The following is a 16702-nucleotide window of genomic DNA, read 5'->3' as shown; positions in this document are numbered from 1 at the left end:
CTGAAACAAAGGAGAGTGATCAAATAAAATGATTTCGAATAAATAAAGATTAAAAAGAAAAATCAATCAACGCACAAGCAATTAGTAAATATCTGAGACCACATTGGCTAAGAGAACGAGGAAAATAACAGCCATTAAAAAAATTACCCTTTCCCTGTGACTTTGAAACAGTCATTTTATTTTAGTTTTGTGTTTTGTTTTTAAGGTTTGGTTTTTATATTTTTATTGGTATTATTTTGCACTGAGGACGGTAAAGTGGAGGTCTCAGCCGAAATATTTGCATAATTTTTAATTTTTTCACTGGCTGTTATTGTCCTCGTTCTCTCTTCGCGATTTTATGTTTTGACAATCAATTAGATAAAGTACTTCATTAAATGATTTGTTTTGTTTCAGATTGCTGCAACCATGGGTCTGGATGTTTCCATAGCCAAGGATTACAAAGTGTCAAAACAAGTGGAAGAGGATTCTGTAGAGGCAAATGAAGAAGAAAAATATCGGGCTTGCAAAAGGTGAACTTTCATTTTAACTTTTGACAGGTACTACTATTGCTACTACAAATTAGACTTTGCCTTACTATAGCAAATTTAAAATAAGAATATACATTGTATACTATATAAACATATGTATGTATGTAAATTAATGATATGTAATATATCCTAATATATAATTGTAATAATGAATTATTGAAAACATCTATACAGACAAAATGCAATAAGAAAATTACATGGGTAAAAAACTTAAAACAAAAAGGAGTGATGAAGAAATTTTTGTCAGAAGGAATCCTCTGGGTTCTTTGTTAACTGTTTTGTAAAAGTTAACTGTGGCACGGGTACATTTCGTTTCTAAACGTCTTCACTTATTTTCTGCATGTTTGTTAGAATTACATGGTTGCTTCTATCTAGCGTCTATCAGCGATGAAAGAAATGTAGAAAGTAAACTTTGTCTTTTTATGTCACTTTCTTTTCAGGTGCAAAGTGTTTTTTCGCCTTTTTAGGGGGAAGCCTTTTATAAAATGGGGAAGATGAGCTATGATTTCAGCATCAAATTCCATATCTCCTAGACATGCTGTTACGTTCCTTGCCTTAGTTCCTCCAGTGACTCCGGAGGCACAAAGGGCGTCGGTGAGTAGCCTCCAATCTTTCCTCTTGTGAGCCGCTACATATGTCTTCCCACTCTGGAATGAGATTCGTCTGGAGGGCTTTTTTGTCACGTTCATGCGTCCTACGGAGCGTGTTCTTTGGTCTTCCTCGGCGACGGGTGCCTTCCGGTTGCCAATGGAGGAGTATTTTTGGAAGTCTGTGATCTGGCATGCGGAGGATGTGTCCAAGGTATCGCCTTCTACGTTGTCGTACGACGGTTACGATATCTGGCTGGCCTGTGCGGGTACGGATCTCGTCGTTGCTCACACGGTCTCTCCAACTGATTCTAGGGATTCGGCGACGACAGTTATTCTCGAAGGCGGTGAGGCGTTTCTGCAGTTAACATAAGGCATTCCATAGCGTAACTCAGGAGTTACGTTCTATATTGCTTTTTTCAAAATAATTGAATACTATTTATTTCATTTGTAAAATTGAATTTATTCTGGTTAAAATGCATGTTTTATTCCTTTTTTTGTGCCACAATCATATATTGTTTTATCATTGCAACTGTTATACTTTTAAAAACAATATTTCTGGTTTTGCTGCTGAAATATCTTAAAAAACACGATATTACGTATTTTACTTCAAACGCGTTTCGCGTTGCCAGACAAATAAAAATTGCCTAATACGCTGCTAGCCCTTTGCCCAGCTTAGTCATTAAGTTTAATTCATTACTTGAAGTTTTTCCAGTATCTAGAATATTTTACTTGAAGCTTTAATGGATTTTAAATGTCCATATAGAGTTGCCACCTGTAGCAAGAAAGTGCTATTTTAGCACTATTTTATTATGTGTAGAACTGTAGTACGTGTTCAGGGTTGCTAAAATAATGCTAAAATGGCAAGAAGTACTGTTTTAGCACTATTTTATTATGTGTAGCACTGCAGCACATGCTCAGGGCTGCTAAAGTAGTGCTAAAATGGCAAGAAAGTGCTATTTTAGCACTATTACAGTAAATTTTTTACTTTAGCAGCGAAAATCGCTGTGTAGCATGCAAATTTGGGTGATTGTAGCGCTTTAGGAACTGACCGTGGTGACAACCTTGTGTCTACGGAGTCCACAACAGAGGAGCAATTTACAAATTGACTTTCATAAGGTGTCATAATATTTCACTCTTCAGGTAATATCAAAACGTTCTCAGTGCTTAAGTGTTTACCTTATTGCCCTGACAAACATTGTCACGCGGAGAAAAAGCGCATTAGAAAAAGGTGATTGCAATCACTTGTAGAAGACCCTCATTGACGCCATATTAGACCTTGCTTCAAGGGCAGTTGTTGCTCTCTGATGGCTCTACAGCCTGTGCCACTAGTTTTATTTTTAGATTCGCTGGAGCAGTGCCAAGGAATTCGGATCGAGTACATATGGCTTTAATCGAGATTGCTAACCCTACTAGCATTGCTAGTTTTCTCGTATTTCTCAGTCTTGCCCTGAGTTATACGTATGGGACGGTGGTTTTCTGCTCTGGTTTTATTTCCTTTTTTGAACAAAGGGGTGACAAATACTATTTTCCAATCTGTTGGCACTTCCTTGGTATATAGAGAAACTTTGAATAATTGGGAGAGTGGCTCGGCAATTATTTCAGCAACTTGTTTTAGGAGAGATGGATTAACCTATCTGACCCAACTGAGTTACTGACATCTAGCAATCGCTTGGACTCTGAAGGTCCAAGCCGGCGGTGCTGATCTCCGTTTCGTGGTCCTTCAGCCAGGAAGTGCAATGGGACAATTCTGTATCTTTACACAACATTTTATTGAAAGAGTAATGTTATTCTGTATTTTTCTAGGTTGCAGTTCAAATGTAACACCTGCGAAACGGAAAATACTGTTGATAGAGTTTACAGAATTGTAGTAAGTTTTTGTTTTGCTTTTCAAATTTCTATGTCTAAATTTAATATTTAATTTGTTCCTAGAAGACGAATTAAATTGATTACCTTATTGTCATATGTTTATAAACGCCTTACTTCCCTCTAGTCAAGTAGTTAAGTCGGCCTAATCAGTAAGAAAAACTCAATCTTTAATAAAAAAGAATTTAAATTTATCAAGTTTGAGCTTTTATTAATATTATAATTCTTTGATAATCAAGTTCTGTATAAATTCAGCAGACGAAAGCTCTGAAAAATGAATACAAATTGAAAATGGGGAAGATGACAGGAGAAGGGGGAAGAGGACTTCTAATAAACCTGTTCAGCAATCAATTTCTATTGCTGTTGTGTTTTGCTCTTATGTATCAGTTCCGCTAGATTTTAGGGTGTAGCAATTGATTCTGCCTTTATAAATACTGTTATATGCAAGGTTTCTGGTTAATTTATGCTCTAGTATCAGTTTATAGCCTTTTTTGGTACGTTTTGTCCGCAATTTCTTTGTGGCTATCTTTTTCATCTGCTATTCCTTATCTTGTTTTCGGTGTTTTTTCTTGCGTAGAATCCAATTCTGCTCTTATGGGTGCTAGTAGCATGCAGGGCTTCTACTAAATTTGAATTTTGATAACCCCTTTCTAGGCTTTTTGTTACTTTTTGTGGGTATCTCCTTTGGGGTGAATTATCGCATCTGCCAAGTGTTACTTTGAATGGTGTGTAGGATTTGATCCTGCCTTTATGAATGCCTTTCCAAGTAATTTTTCCATGCATTGTTGATTTTAACGGTGGTTTTTGTTGACTTTTTCATCTCTCTTTGAGGTGAAGTCCTTGTGAAAATTACAAGAGTAGAGAGGAGAAAGTAATTAGGGTAAGAATATTTTAAAGAAGTAACTTTCCGCAACTTTCCATAACCATAACACAACTTTCCAAGACAGGCAATTATGACAGAAACTCAAGCAACCTTACCTCCTTGAGAAGTTAATACGGCAATTTCCCTATCTTCTCGATTGCATATGTTTTTTTGGTTTTTATTATTATTTTTTTAGCTATCGTTAAATCTGACAAAAAAAAATACACAGCTTAAAATTTGTAACTTGACTTCTTGGTAGGCTTAATATATGTTAGGAAGGCCATATGCAGGGGGGTCTACCAGGTTTGAAACCTCTCCTTCCCCGAACTTTTAATCTGACTCGTAAAAACGTAACAAAAATACATATGAACAAATTTTTAATGCTTTTTCTAAAGTTTTTGTATGACCTCACCCACCCCACCTCCTCAAAAAAAATTTCTGGATACAGCCTTGCCTGGTAGCCCTTTGACAGGATCTTTTATAACCTAGCTCAGTAGGGAAATTCAGCGTTTACCACACCATATGGAAGGCAGCATTCTAGTTTTCTTGTAAGGTATATCTAGAAACGGACTCCACCATGATGTTGGATTTCCTTCCAAAAAGTTTCCAAAGATACCCCACCAGGTCGTTTAAAAAGACAAAATCTCCTTCTCTCCTCTCTCTCTCCCTTTCTTTCTCATAGCCGTTTGTTTAGACATGTAGTGTATTTTACCGATAGTGCAAGGGTAAAAATGCTGAGAAACACTGGTTGTAAACGAAATGTATCGACTGAACGCAGACGCGTGTGATGCCTTCTGATTCCCCCCTTCTTTTCCAGGAAGAAGGCGCTGAATTCTGTCTCTCCCGATGTGCAAACCGAGATTGTTCTAATTCCCCATTGCTTAACATTGGATATCTAAGCAATCTCTTGGTATCCTCTATTAGAGAACATATTGGACTCTATTATAAGGTTGGTTCATTTTGATAATTTTTTTTTCGTCCCGTGTTTTATCTAAACAATCTTACTTTGAGTTTTGTAATAGAACAGTTTCTTTTATTCTGTATTTGTAATAGACGAGTATCTTTTTATGTTCCGTTTCTTTTCCCTCGAATATGACTTAATATCTGCTCTATAGTTATATTTACAAGGTAGCCTTTCAATTCATAGAAATTGAATATCTTTACGTTTTCCCTCTATAAGTTTTTCCTAATTAAGAAATATGTAAATGAAGCCAAAAAATAATTCGTTTATTTTTAGGCAAAAATATGTAAATTATTTTTTTTGGCCTCTTTCATGAATATTTTTTTCCTCATGTTATTAATTGTTGGTGGCTTGAACATGGGCTTATACAGGTGGCTTTAATTCTGTAAAGCTCCAACCTTTTGCCAAAATTTCAAATTTTGAATCAAGAAAAAACAGTAAGGGACTTTTATCCCATTTTTTAAATAATTTTCAACTAATGCTATGCTCCAGTCTTCGCCTAGAGCTACAAGAGGAAAACAGTGTAATATGGTGTTAATACCTAGTGTATGGATTTCTATCATAGTGTATAGGTTCCGCATTTTCCAATGCAAAATTGAATGCATCATTTGGCTTAATAAAAGACTTACTTGACTTCCGGCTCTTGCCAGGATGGCGTAGACAACGATAAGACCAGGTGCGTCCAGGTTGACCTATTGCTTGCCAGGCTTGCAGCATTCTTCCAGTTGGACGTGGGCTTCCGCAAGCAGTTCCTCGGCTTTATCTTTCCACCTAGTAGTTGGCGTCCTCTGGGACGCCCCCTTTGTCGTACCAGCAAACAGTGCGCTGGGCAAGCTGCATCAAGAACGGACCTTACAAAGTACGTGACTGGAGGGACTGGTTGGTAACAAAGTCAGTCCAGTGAAGAACCTCGATTCTTTGAAGATGATAGGTCTGTGCGACATCGACGATGAAGTGGACATATTTTGTGACTGACCACGTCTCTGCTACATATAGTAACACATTGCTGACAGAACCGTTGTAAATACAAATTTAATATGGCACTTATGTTTGGTTTTTGCCAAATGCTATTGCCTCCCAGCAATTGCTGACGCTTTGGCTATTCAAGATGTAAGCTCTTTTGTGATCGGACCATCCATCGACGGTATGGATCCTAGGTTAGTGAAGTCTTAAACCATATCTATTAAGTTACAACTATTGATTTGTTTAATAAAAGCATTAAAATTAAATAAGTTCTCTGGTATACATTGTTATCGTCTTTGCATACATTTACCCAGCAATTGTTATATCTCTAAATACAAGACGTCAAGAATAAACTGTTTCCTTTATTAATTTTTAAAAGCCAATTTGACTAAGTTCTTAGAGGACCACATTGCCTTTCAATTATACAAGAACAAAACCATTCAAACAAATGAGAAGTTTTTCAAGACAGTGTCAAGTAAACCAATCATTATACAGATATACGAATATTTTGGCTGTATAACCAATTGCCAACCACAGAAAAATAGGTGAAAAAACCATACAAAATCATTTGAATGCAAAACCTTCAAAAAAATTGTCTTCTGTTATTACAGTATATCTGGTATAGTTGTCTACTGTCTGTTATTTTCGTGTTTTTTAAGGACTTAATCTAGATAGCTTCTTAGTAGCTAGTAATCAATAGCTAAATGGCTAAATTTGATTCGGTACGGATTCGTACTTTTAGAGAGTACCGTTATGAACACACAGCGTAGATAGTCAATCAGTCAAGTGCTGTAACGCTGAAACCCCAAAATAATGTTTAAGTTTTGGAAAATGTAATATGTGAAGATCCAAGGTGTTGTGGAAGAACGCTTAACGGATATTTTCATAGTGGTAATGCACATAGACTTATTAAGCATATTGTATAAAGTTTTACTTATGTCACCAAACGCAAGTCAGTTTGTCTAAAGTATCGGTTAGTTTTTATGTTTTTTTGTATTTTTCTTTTTTTTTACAGTTGTAAGATCTATATACTTGGCTAGAAATAAAAGATAAAATTTTAATTTTTTTTTCAGCCAAGTACATAGATCTACATATTCCCAGATAAATTATTTGACGTATTGATTGATTTAAAGACAGTCATTAATATTTGATAAGTTTTTTTATGTATATTTATTTCGGTTATGCATATATTTGCACAGAACAGCCTGCCATTAAGTCTCCAAACACAAGATTTGAATGTCTTTGTTTTTAGAGATTGCCCTTATGAACGCACAACGTGAATAGTTAACCACGTGTTGTAACACTGATATGAGAGTGTTCCTCTTTAAGGCTATTTTCTGTTTCAGGGAGCACTCTTATGAAAACGCGAAATAAATAGTAATCAATTGTTTTGACGCTGATATTTTAAAGTAAAATTTAAAGACCTGATCTAACATTGGTCTCTGAAAGGCCAATTGCCTGATTTCCTGCTCAATAAGTCAAACCGCAAATTTTATTCTAGGGATATGTAATATGTGAAGACCCGAGCTGTAGCGGACGTACAAGACAACTTCCAATTAATTTTAGCAGCGGATACCCTGTTTGTTCTACATGTAGCAAAGCACTAATGACCCAGGAATATTCTGATGCTGAATTGTATCGACAAATATCGTTCTATCAACACTGCGTTGATATCAGGGTAGATTCCATTAAAACAGACCGAAAACTGACTGCTCATATGAAGGGTAAGTTTGTTTGTTTTTTCTAACGCTCTGGGACATGTTATTAGCTCTGCGAGCATCAGCTTGTTATCCTCACCCTCGGCTGGGTCTCGCTACTGGACGCTCTACTGGAAACCTATTATATTTTGTTTATCCTCTTAGTGACAAAACGCAATTGCCAATAGCTAACTATACTATGATCGCTACTGGTTGTATTCCAGTAGATGCTGGGATCGATTAATAGCGAAATTGCGCTCATAAATTGTAAAAAAAAAAGGATGGAAGTGTGAGCTATGGTTCTGTTTTACGGCCCAGGCGAATCTTGTCCATGCAAAAACTAGGTCTTTTCCTTCCTTGATAAAACAATTGTAAAATTTGTTTTCTTAAATCCCAGAATATGGAACATTCTTTTCAGGTGCAGCTTAGGATTTCCATGTTACCAACGTCTTTCATGAGGGGATTACCAGGCAAGGTTGCCAACTGCCGACGTATAAAAAGAGTGCAAATCAAGGCCAAAAAAGAGGTATTTTTGCTCAAAAAGAGTCCAAGTCGAAAATATTTGCGTGCTCACGGCTGCCGCCGCGCTTGTGGCGGCCACACTCACTGTTCTGACCAATTTTACGTTCTTTGCAAAAAATTATAAGTTATCCTGCGATCATTAAATATATTAGCGTTAAATTTTTCAAATGTTTTTAAAATAAAGTCAGAAGGACTCCCTACTTAATTGAACCTCTAAATAATGAGTTCGACAATAATTCTCGTTCTTTTTATAGCTCAAAGGTGATGCTCAGCTAGAAATTTGTATGCGTTAATTTTGATCGCTTGGACCTTTAACTGAACTATAGTTGGTTTCATCAAATATTTTGATAAAGTTTTGTCTCCAGTTTATCCAAACGTCTTGATAGGCAAATTGGAGGTCCAAGTTCATGAACTATGGCTGACTTCACTGTAGCCAAGTCAGGTGCTCTACCGTAGCAGCAGCGGCCAAAAAAAAAAGAATCGGGGAACACATTCTTGGTCACAAAAAATAATTCTTCTTCTTCCTCTACTAGATGTTCTCCTTCTTTCTTTTTTCTTTTTCATCTAAATTTGTTTCCAATTTCTGTATGAAATGAGTAGTATTCTGGGATGGAAGTTTTCTATTCATCGACGCTAAAATGAAACAGCTGACTTGCGCGCCTTTTGCAGCTACTGGGAGCGATAAATAAAAAAATTTATTAGGAGTTGGTGTTTCTTATTGTACCGAACCATGTTAATACTAAAGAATCTAATATAATGACACGATACTGTAGCTTCAAATGCTGCTTTATTCCTCCACATTAGAAGGTTGAGAAATTTGCTCGTTGTCCTGTTATTTTTGTATAGGTAGCATTATCGACAAGCTACCCTCGTCCAAAGTTTAAGGAGGATTTATGTTAAGACACCTTCTTTTTCAAGTACTTGGAAATGTTTGAGAAAACATTTAAGGCAAAGTACTGAAAGCTATGTTTGCTGGATAAAGAATTCCCAAAAAAAAAAAGTGTGACCTCGTTCTGGATGTAACTTATGTTGAGCAAAAATGGTCGTATGGATTCATTATGTTTTCTTGAGGGATTAAAACCCGCCCCCCTATCCCTAAGCATTACAAAAAAAGTATAGACAGAAGAACTTGATGTTTTACTAATTTATGTCGGATTTTTTTTTAATTAAAAAAACAGAATAAAGATTGCAAATTTGTAACTTTAAAATCTTATATGTGCATTTGTAATTTCATCAAAAACCTGACGTTTGTAAAATGCTAATATCTATTTTGACTTCAGGTTTTTTATGGAAAGAAGAAGAAAAATGGTGAAAAATAACATGGCTTCAGATCTGGCTAACTGCTGGCGACCAAAAATGATCATAACCATTCAGTATACCTTCCTTCCAACAAGCCTTAAAAAAAAAAAATCCTTAAATTCCACCTTGTTCACTTTTATACACCAACAATCTTTGTCAATTAATGTCCCCAAAAGCGATAGCTGCGAGTCCAAATTTCAGATTTGACCGATTTCTAGAAAACCAAACACACTCATTATGCCCAATTTAGTAACTTCGAAAACTTCATGTACTTTTCTTGTTCCAGATATGCTCCTTAGACAGTTACGAGAAGTAGAAAGCAGCTATAATCAACTGAAAACTTTAATCAGTACCAACTATATGGAGAAAAGTGCCTATTTTGTAGTTGATTTAGGTCGTTTATTTGCTAGTATATATACTAACAAAAGTTGAACAAAAGCGTTTATTATCTTTAACCAAGCAGAAACTATCTATATTTTACTACAGTGGTCGGATTAGTTTAACACAGATTTGAGTTGCCTTGTGTCACTCCTAGTTTGTTGCCTTGTGTCGACATGTGCCTGCGTTTTAGAATATTACAAAGCCGCAGCAAACTTTTTGTAAAGTTTTAAAATCCATTAATAAATTTGAAAATAGATTTTTATGTATAACTTTAGCCGTTACTGAATTATGAAGCTAGAAAGTAATTGTGTAGCAACAACATTTTAAACTGACCCCTGCGCTGCGGTGCTGTGGCGCTGCGTTGCTATAATTAATTATAATAATTACCGTGAATATTTATTTATTTATTTTTAGAAACAACCTATAACAGAGATGCTTGTTTTATTTTGGCACATAATTCTTATTTGTAGTGTAATGCATCTTCCAAAGACCAGAATTTCTGAAGAATTGAACAAACTTTAATATTTACTATTAGAGTAATTCTTACGCATTCGGGGTTTATTATTTAAATTTTGCCTTAAATTAGGTGCCGATTTCACTTTGAAAATTTTGAATATACAAAATAAAAGAAACCTCTCCGCACGGGGGGAGTGGCTGATGGGACCACCTCCAAAACATGGGAAAACACACTTATTTACCATACTGTGACGAAAAACAGCCTAAATAACAGTTAGAGCAACCCCACCCCCCAAGCACCAACTTTCTGGTAATTGGTTGAGCAAAGAATACATAAAGATATTCAAGTCCTATTGAGGCAAAGCAGATACAAGGAGGGATTTGGCGTCTTCAACCAGCTTCTTAAGGTCAGGAGGTAAGTCATCAAATGGTTCTTCCAAATCTGGGTTTTCCAGCTCGGTGGGATTATCTAGAATAACAAAATATGGTAGTCTTACAATGACGGTAATCAAATGCTAACAAGCTAACTTGATCTAACAATGAGTAACATGGTCCGACATCATAACAAGCCTTAATAGAGCCGAATTCGTATCTTCTGTCTTTTGTCCTCGCAGTTAGCAACGCCTAGCTCAGATAGCACTGTACTTGGTTTAAATTTTAAAAATACATAAAATTATAATATTTACTATTTACTTGTTGACTTCTAAGTCCGATTCAACCATCATTGAATCTGATTATTCAAAAATGGGTGGTAGGGATATGGATAAAATTAAATAACTTTGGAAATATTCAATTATGAAGAGAAATACCCCCCTCCCCGCCCTAAATCGAAGTTTTCATTCGTCTGTAAGTACATTTTTTCTAATATTCTTTTTTATTCCACAAATGCAAAAAGGAAGATATCTTCAATATATGCACATTTTACCGATGGAAACAAAGTTGTTTGTGTAGGGCCTGAACGCACAAACCCGGGAGTAAGAGGATAATGCTCTACCAATCTTGCTAATCGGACTTATCCTGAAATCTCACGGTACCTGTCAACCTTCCTCGATTTTAGACCTTTGTTATATTTACACATTGAAATCCACATGCTTTCTAAGAAACAGTTTAAAACATAGTCAATTAATAGGATAAACTAATTAAAAAAATTAAACATAGAATTATAGTCATAGAGCAGTCAATTGAATCCAAAAATTCAGATCCAAAGCCCCTCTCAAGCACCCCCACCCTCAAATTTGACACTTGATCCATGCTTTAGACGATCATTAATAGCAATATATTACCAAAAAGGGCTCATGAGAGATATACCGCTAGTCTATATTAGAGGTGTCAATATAGGAAAATGTAAAGGGGGAGAGAAGGCGCTTTTTGCCTTTTTTGAAATTTCAAGAAAAGGTCTTTTTCAACATCTAAGGGATCGTTTTGTCTTTTTTTTAAATGAAGAAACAAAAACAAGTATTTTTTAAATCGTTAATAACAATATATTAACAAAAAGGGTTACGAAAGAGATACCACTAATCTATATAAGTTTCAGAAGTACCAATTTACGAAAATACAGGGGGAAGAGAAAATTTTTTTTATACTTTTTCTGAAGATGAAAAAAGGTCTTTCTAAATGATAAAATTGAAAAAAATATTTTTCAAAATGTAGTGTGCAATTGTCCCTCCAATTGTTGTCAATGCTTTGAATGGTACAGCTCAGATAAGTCACTAAACATTTTTAGTGAATCTTTTAAGCCACCCTTGGTAATGGACTCTTAAGCAGAGTCCATATTTCTAGTAGCTGAATCACTGAAACACAGAAAAGTATGCGTTAAATGAATTTAGTTGCAATGAACACCAAATTTGTCCCAATAGTCAGATTAAAATTGCTCTCAAAATTCGTTGTCAGCGAACATGAATGATTTTTAGAAAAGGGGAAAACATACCTAAGGAGGGACGTGAATCGGTCGAGAATACATGTTTTAATTGTCTACTTTTCATCAGATCGTATCAAGCTCGTAGTCGTAGGCAATTGAGAGAGGACTCATTTGAATGCAAATTTTGAGTTCTAGCGCCCTTTAGAAACCGAGGAGATTACGCCTAATTAAAGTGCTACTTTCAGTCACCATCCAATACATATATTTCACGATTTATACAGTATTTTTCAAACTTTTCGCTAATTATCATGTAATTTAATTATTCACTTTTCGAATAAACAAGGGCATAAAACGTGCAAAATTTAAATAGAAAATGTCTGTCTTAAAATGTAAAATAGAACAGCAGTGATTAAACATGAGACGAGAATAAATTACCGTGTGCAGGAGGGAGATGCTATCCCCTCAACGTGATAAGGCTTAACTTGTTGTTACCTATAAAGACGGTAGAATACAGTAAGAGTCAAGTTGGCGATTATATGTTATCTTATTTACCTACTGGGTCTCAAGACACTCATCCCTTCATTTAAGAAAAAATTATTGTGTATTAACACTAGGAAAGTACAAGCTAAGGTTCATAGCATAGAGCGTGAGTTAAATGGGCGGTAACCCCTTCCATAGATGGAATTTTTTGCGGGGGAAATAATTTGGTTTTTTCCTGTTTTTCTGTTTATTGCAAGAAAATAGAAAGAACCTAGCCTCAAAAAGTTTTTTACGGTAAATGAGGATCACTGGAAGGATTGATGAGCATGATATCACATTTTAGAAGGGTGTGTATAATGATAATTATTGTCTGGGCCAAACTAATGGTTTATCTTGTCCTTAAGCTAGAGCCTACAGTGAGTGAGCTTGCTTGGATTTTTACAGCTTTATATCACGGGGGACTATTTGAAGTTGTTCCAACAAGCTATCCTTCCGAAGTTGTCTGTTGTCCTTCCGTTCGAGCAGTGTTTCTACTTTCTAGTGGAAAGCTTCGTTCAAGCAAGCAGAAAGTCGTTTCTAATTGAATTTTGGTTGGAATTTAAAACTGTTTGCAACACACAGCTTATCCCCATCCCCATTGCCAAAATATTTTCTTAGAATGATGAATAATAAAATTTAGGAATCCAAAAAGAGGCTATTGTCCCATAAGTCCCAAAGTGCTGCAATCTGCTTTTACAAGTCATTTGTATTTTTAAATACGGTTGTGTTCACTATTTTAGTTTCTGTGTTTGGTATTGTGGCAGAGGGGTGGTATCACATGTGCCTTTCATTGCTAAGCGAGTAAATTTAAGACTACTCTTTGCTCCTTTCTTATTCGAAAGAACTGGTAAGCGAACCTATTACCAGAGAACCTCTCTGTTTCCATGGCAAGAGAACATACTATCGAACTGGGGTATTTTTTTTTAACACTAATTCTTGAAAATCGGATAAAAGTTGTGACGACAGATTTTTTTTTGTACAAAAAATCATGGATGAGACGCTCTGTTTTGAAACTTCCAAGGGGCAGAGAACTTCATTGCCGTAGAGTACATCGGAAAAGTTTGGATAATAAACTTTGCATAAAAACCAGCTAAGTTATGTCTCGGTGCAAAAACGAGGCAAATCTTGAATCAGTGCAAAGATTAGCTGGAAGCACAAAGTGAACCTGTCCCCCTCTCCGTCTTACCATCAGCTTTTTAGCATTAAGTTAGGCAAAGCCGAATCACACAGCCATTTTCCATCTAAAGTATTTGAGGCAGAAAGTGGGCTTGAAGCTGATTACACAAATTCAGATGTTATCTTTCATAGTATTCTACCAATTTCCATCATCCTAGCACGTCGAGAAGAACCAAACTCGAAAAAGCACTGGATCCCCTCCCATAACTCCCCCAAAGAGAGCTGATCCAGTCCAGTTACGTCAATCACGTATCTACGACATTTCCTTATTCTATCCACCAAGTTTCATCCCGATCTCTCCACTCTAAGCATTTTCCGAAATTTCCGGTTTCTCCCTCCAACTCCCCACAATGTCACCAGATCTGGTCAGATTAAAATACAAGCTCTGAGACACGAGTTCCTTCTAAATATAAAATTTCATTAAGATCCGGTCACGTTCCTAAGTTAAAAATACCTCAATTTTGCTAATTTTTCCGAATTAACACCCCCTCAACTCCCCCAAAGAGAGCGGATCCGTTCCAATTATGTCAATCACGTATCTAGAACTTGTGCTCATCTTCCCGCCAAGTTGCATCCCGATCTCTACACTCTAAGCATTTTCCAAGATTTCCGGTTTCCAAGATTTATGTTTCCCCCTCCAGCCCCTATGTCCCCGGATCCGATCCAAATTGAAAATTAATCATCTGAGACATAAATATTTCTATACATCAAGTTTCATTAAGATCCGATCACCCATTCGTAAGATAAAACTACCTCAATTTTCACATTTTCCAAGATTTCTGGTTTCCCCCTCCAACTCTCCCTAATGCCACCGGTTCTGATCGGTATTTACAGTAAGAGCTCTGAAGCACAAGATTCTTCTAAATATAAAATTTCATTATGATTTGATCACCCGTTCATAAGTTACAAATACATCATTTTTTCTAATTTTTCCGAATTAACCCTCCCCCCAACTCCCCCAAGGATAGCGGATCCGTTCCGGTTATGTCAATCACATATCTAGGACTTGTGCTTATTTTCTCCGCCAAGTTTCATCCCGATTCCTCCACTCTAAGCATTTTCAAAGATTTTAGGTCCCCCTCCAGCTCCCCCCAATGTCACCGGATCCGGTCAGGATTTAAAATAAGAGCTCTGAAACACGATATCTTTCAAAATATTAAATTTCATTAAGATCCGATCACCTGTTCGTAAGTTAAAAATACATTATTTTTTCTAATTTTTCCGAATTAACCGTCCCCCACTCTCTCCCCCCCCCCCAGATGGTCGAATCGGGGAAACGACTATTTCTAATTTAATTTAGCCTGGTCCCTGATACGCCAGCCGAATTTCATCGTCCTAGCTTATCTGGAAGTGTCTAAACTAGCAAAACCGGGACCGACAGACAGACAGACCGACAGAATATACGACCGCTATATGTCACTTAGTTAATACCAAGTGCCATAAAAAAGAAATAAAATCAGACTAAAATAGCTAGGACCAGTAATAAATAACTAAAAATGGCTGCCCTGAAGTTTTGTTGAGCCAAATCAAGACCAAGAAGCGTGCCAACTTCCAAATTTTTTTTTGCAGAAATAGGTCTTAAAACAACCCCCCGCCACACACAGTTCAACACAACTTCGTCGTTAAACATTGCCAGATAAAATTTTAATTTACAAGATAAAGTCCACAGCCATGGTGAGATTACATAAGAATTCAAAAGATGAAGTCCCAGCGACTCAGGAGCTTAGCTCCGAAATTCCATAATTCAATCAAAGGTGCCTTCAAAAATTACCACAAACTTAATTTAGCTTGTTTTGTTATTGAGTATTATTTTGATTCACTGTTTTACAATTATTTAAGTAAGTAGCACTGAATTTTCTTCTATGCCAACAACTTTCACCTTAATTGAGGTAAGTGAAGATACAATGGAGGGGAATGGAAGGAGATCGAAGATAGTTCTTCCACTGTTTCTGAATTTTTTGGAGTTTCCCTGAGCTTCCCCGAAAGAAAATTGGACTCTTCAAAATATCCGCAGAAATTAATGTTGGAAAAATTACCAATTTCTACTTTGTGTTAATGCTCATGTATTTACAAACGTTACTTTTAATAGGCAATGTTATGTTACTAAGCAAAACGCTGTGTAAATATAGTTCAAACCATATTTACACATAGGAGTAAGTATAATTTAGCTATAACTTCGAAACTTATTGAAATTGAATGACAGTAAAATTTATAATGATGTTTTGGAAATAAATAATTTCTATAATTTATTGAGTTGTTAGTTTGTGTTGTTAATTGTTCTTACTATTGCTTTAGTTATTCTTGCTTAGGGATCGGGACATTATTTAGTTTTATTGAGTGTGCTTTACCCATGTTTTTATTTCTCGGTATACGTTTTCACTCTTCGACTCCTTATACCATAGATTTGTCGGTATTATTATTTTCTTGTTTGTGACTCACCCTTGGGAACAACGTTTGGTGTGCTAAAGATTTGTTTTAATACTATTTTTTTAAGTTATAACTACTTAAAAAATACGAAGTCAATAGGCAAATTTTTTACAGTCTTTTTTACTTCGGGGCTCTCCCTTCTTTTTTCACACAAAAAATATGCACGAAATAAAATTTCCAAGAAAAAAAGAAGAATTAAACAGCGAATTAAAAGAATAAGAATTAAACGAAAGGATATGAATTAAAAGAATTAAAAGGAATTAAGAAGAATTAAAGAATAAAAACAGCGAAGCAGCACCCTGACATTTACAAAAAAGAAAATACGTATGACGACAAGCAAAATAGTCATCATAAAACACATGACAGCAGATGAAGATAGTTCGAAACTATGAAAAGTAACAATATCGTAGCTACAAACCAAATACAATGATCGTAGTGGATAATTTCGAACACGAGGACAAAGCGAATATTATTAAATCGGGCAAAACCAGTTATTAACGATTATATTTATATACCAAATAGAAATACACACTGAGAAAAGCAACAAGAAAAAAAAGAGAAACATAAACAAAAAAAGTAAAGGTATCCCGATACTTACATT

General features: G+C 35.8%; 2 protein-coding genes across 2 annotated transcripts in view; one reads left to right on the top strand and one right to left on the bottom strand.

Moving 5' to 3' along the window:
• LOC136027545 (DNA polymerase alpha catalytic subunit-like) overlaps positions 1-9921 on the top strand; it is a 76121-nt gene extending 66200 nt beyond the window's left edge. Inside the window, exons 17-21 of the mRNA XM_065704898.1 lie at positions 394-509; positions 2921-2984; positions 4660-4791; positions 7268-7490; positions 9571-9921. Of these exons, the coding sequence (XP_065560970.1) occupies positions 394-509; positions 2921-2984; positions 4660-4791; positions 7268-7490; positions 9571-9716 (681 nt within the window). The 3' untranslated portion in view covers positions 9717-9921. The remainder of the gene's footprint in view (positions 1-393; positions 510-2920; positions 2985-4659; positions 4792-7267; positions 7491-9570) is intronic.
• Positions 9922-10297: 376 nt separating this feature from the next.
• Positions 10298-16702, bottom strand: part of LOC136027546 (uncharacterized) — a 45600-nt gene continuing 39195 nt past the window's right edge. Inside the window, exon 8 of the mRNA XM_065704899.1 lies at positions 10298-10590. Coding sequence (XP_065560971.1) covers positions 10472-10590 — 119 coding nt within the window. The 3' untranslated portion in view covers positions 10298-10471. The remainder of the gene's footprint in view (positions 10591-16702) is intronic.

Source organism: Artemia franciscana, chromosome 5 (assembly GCF_032884065.1).
Source record: "Artemia franciscana chromosome 5, ASM3288406v1, whole genome shotgun sequence".
NCBI classification, from domain to species: Eukaryota; Metazoa; Arthropoda; class Branchiopoda; order Anostraca; family Artemiidae; genus Artemia; species Artemia franciscana.
Note: the sequence above shows the minus strand (reverse complement) of the source record. Positions and strands in the feature narration are given on the sequence as shown.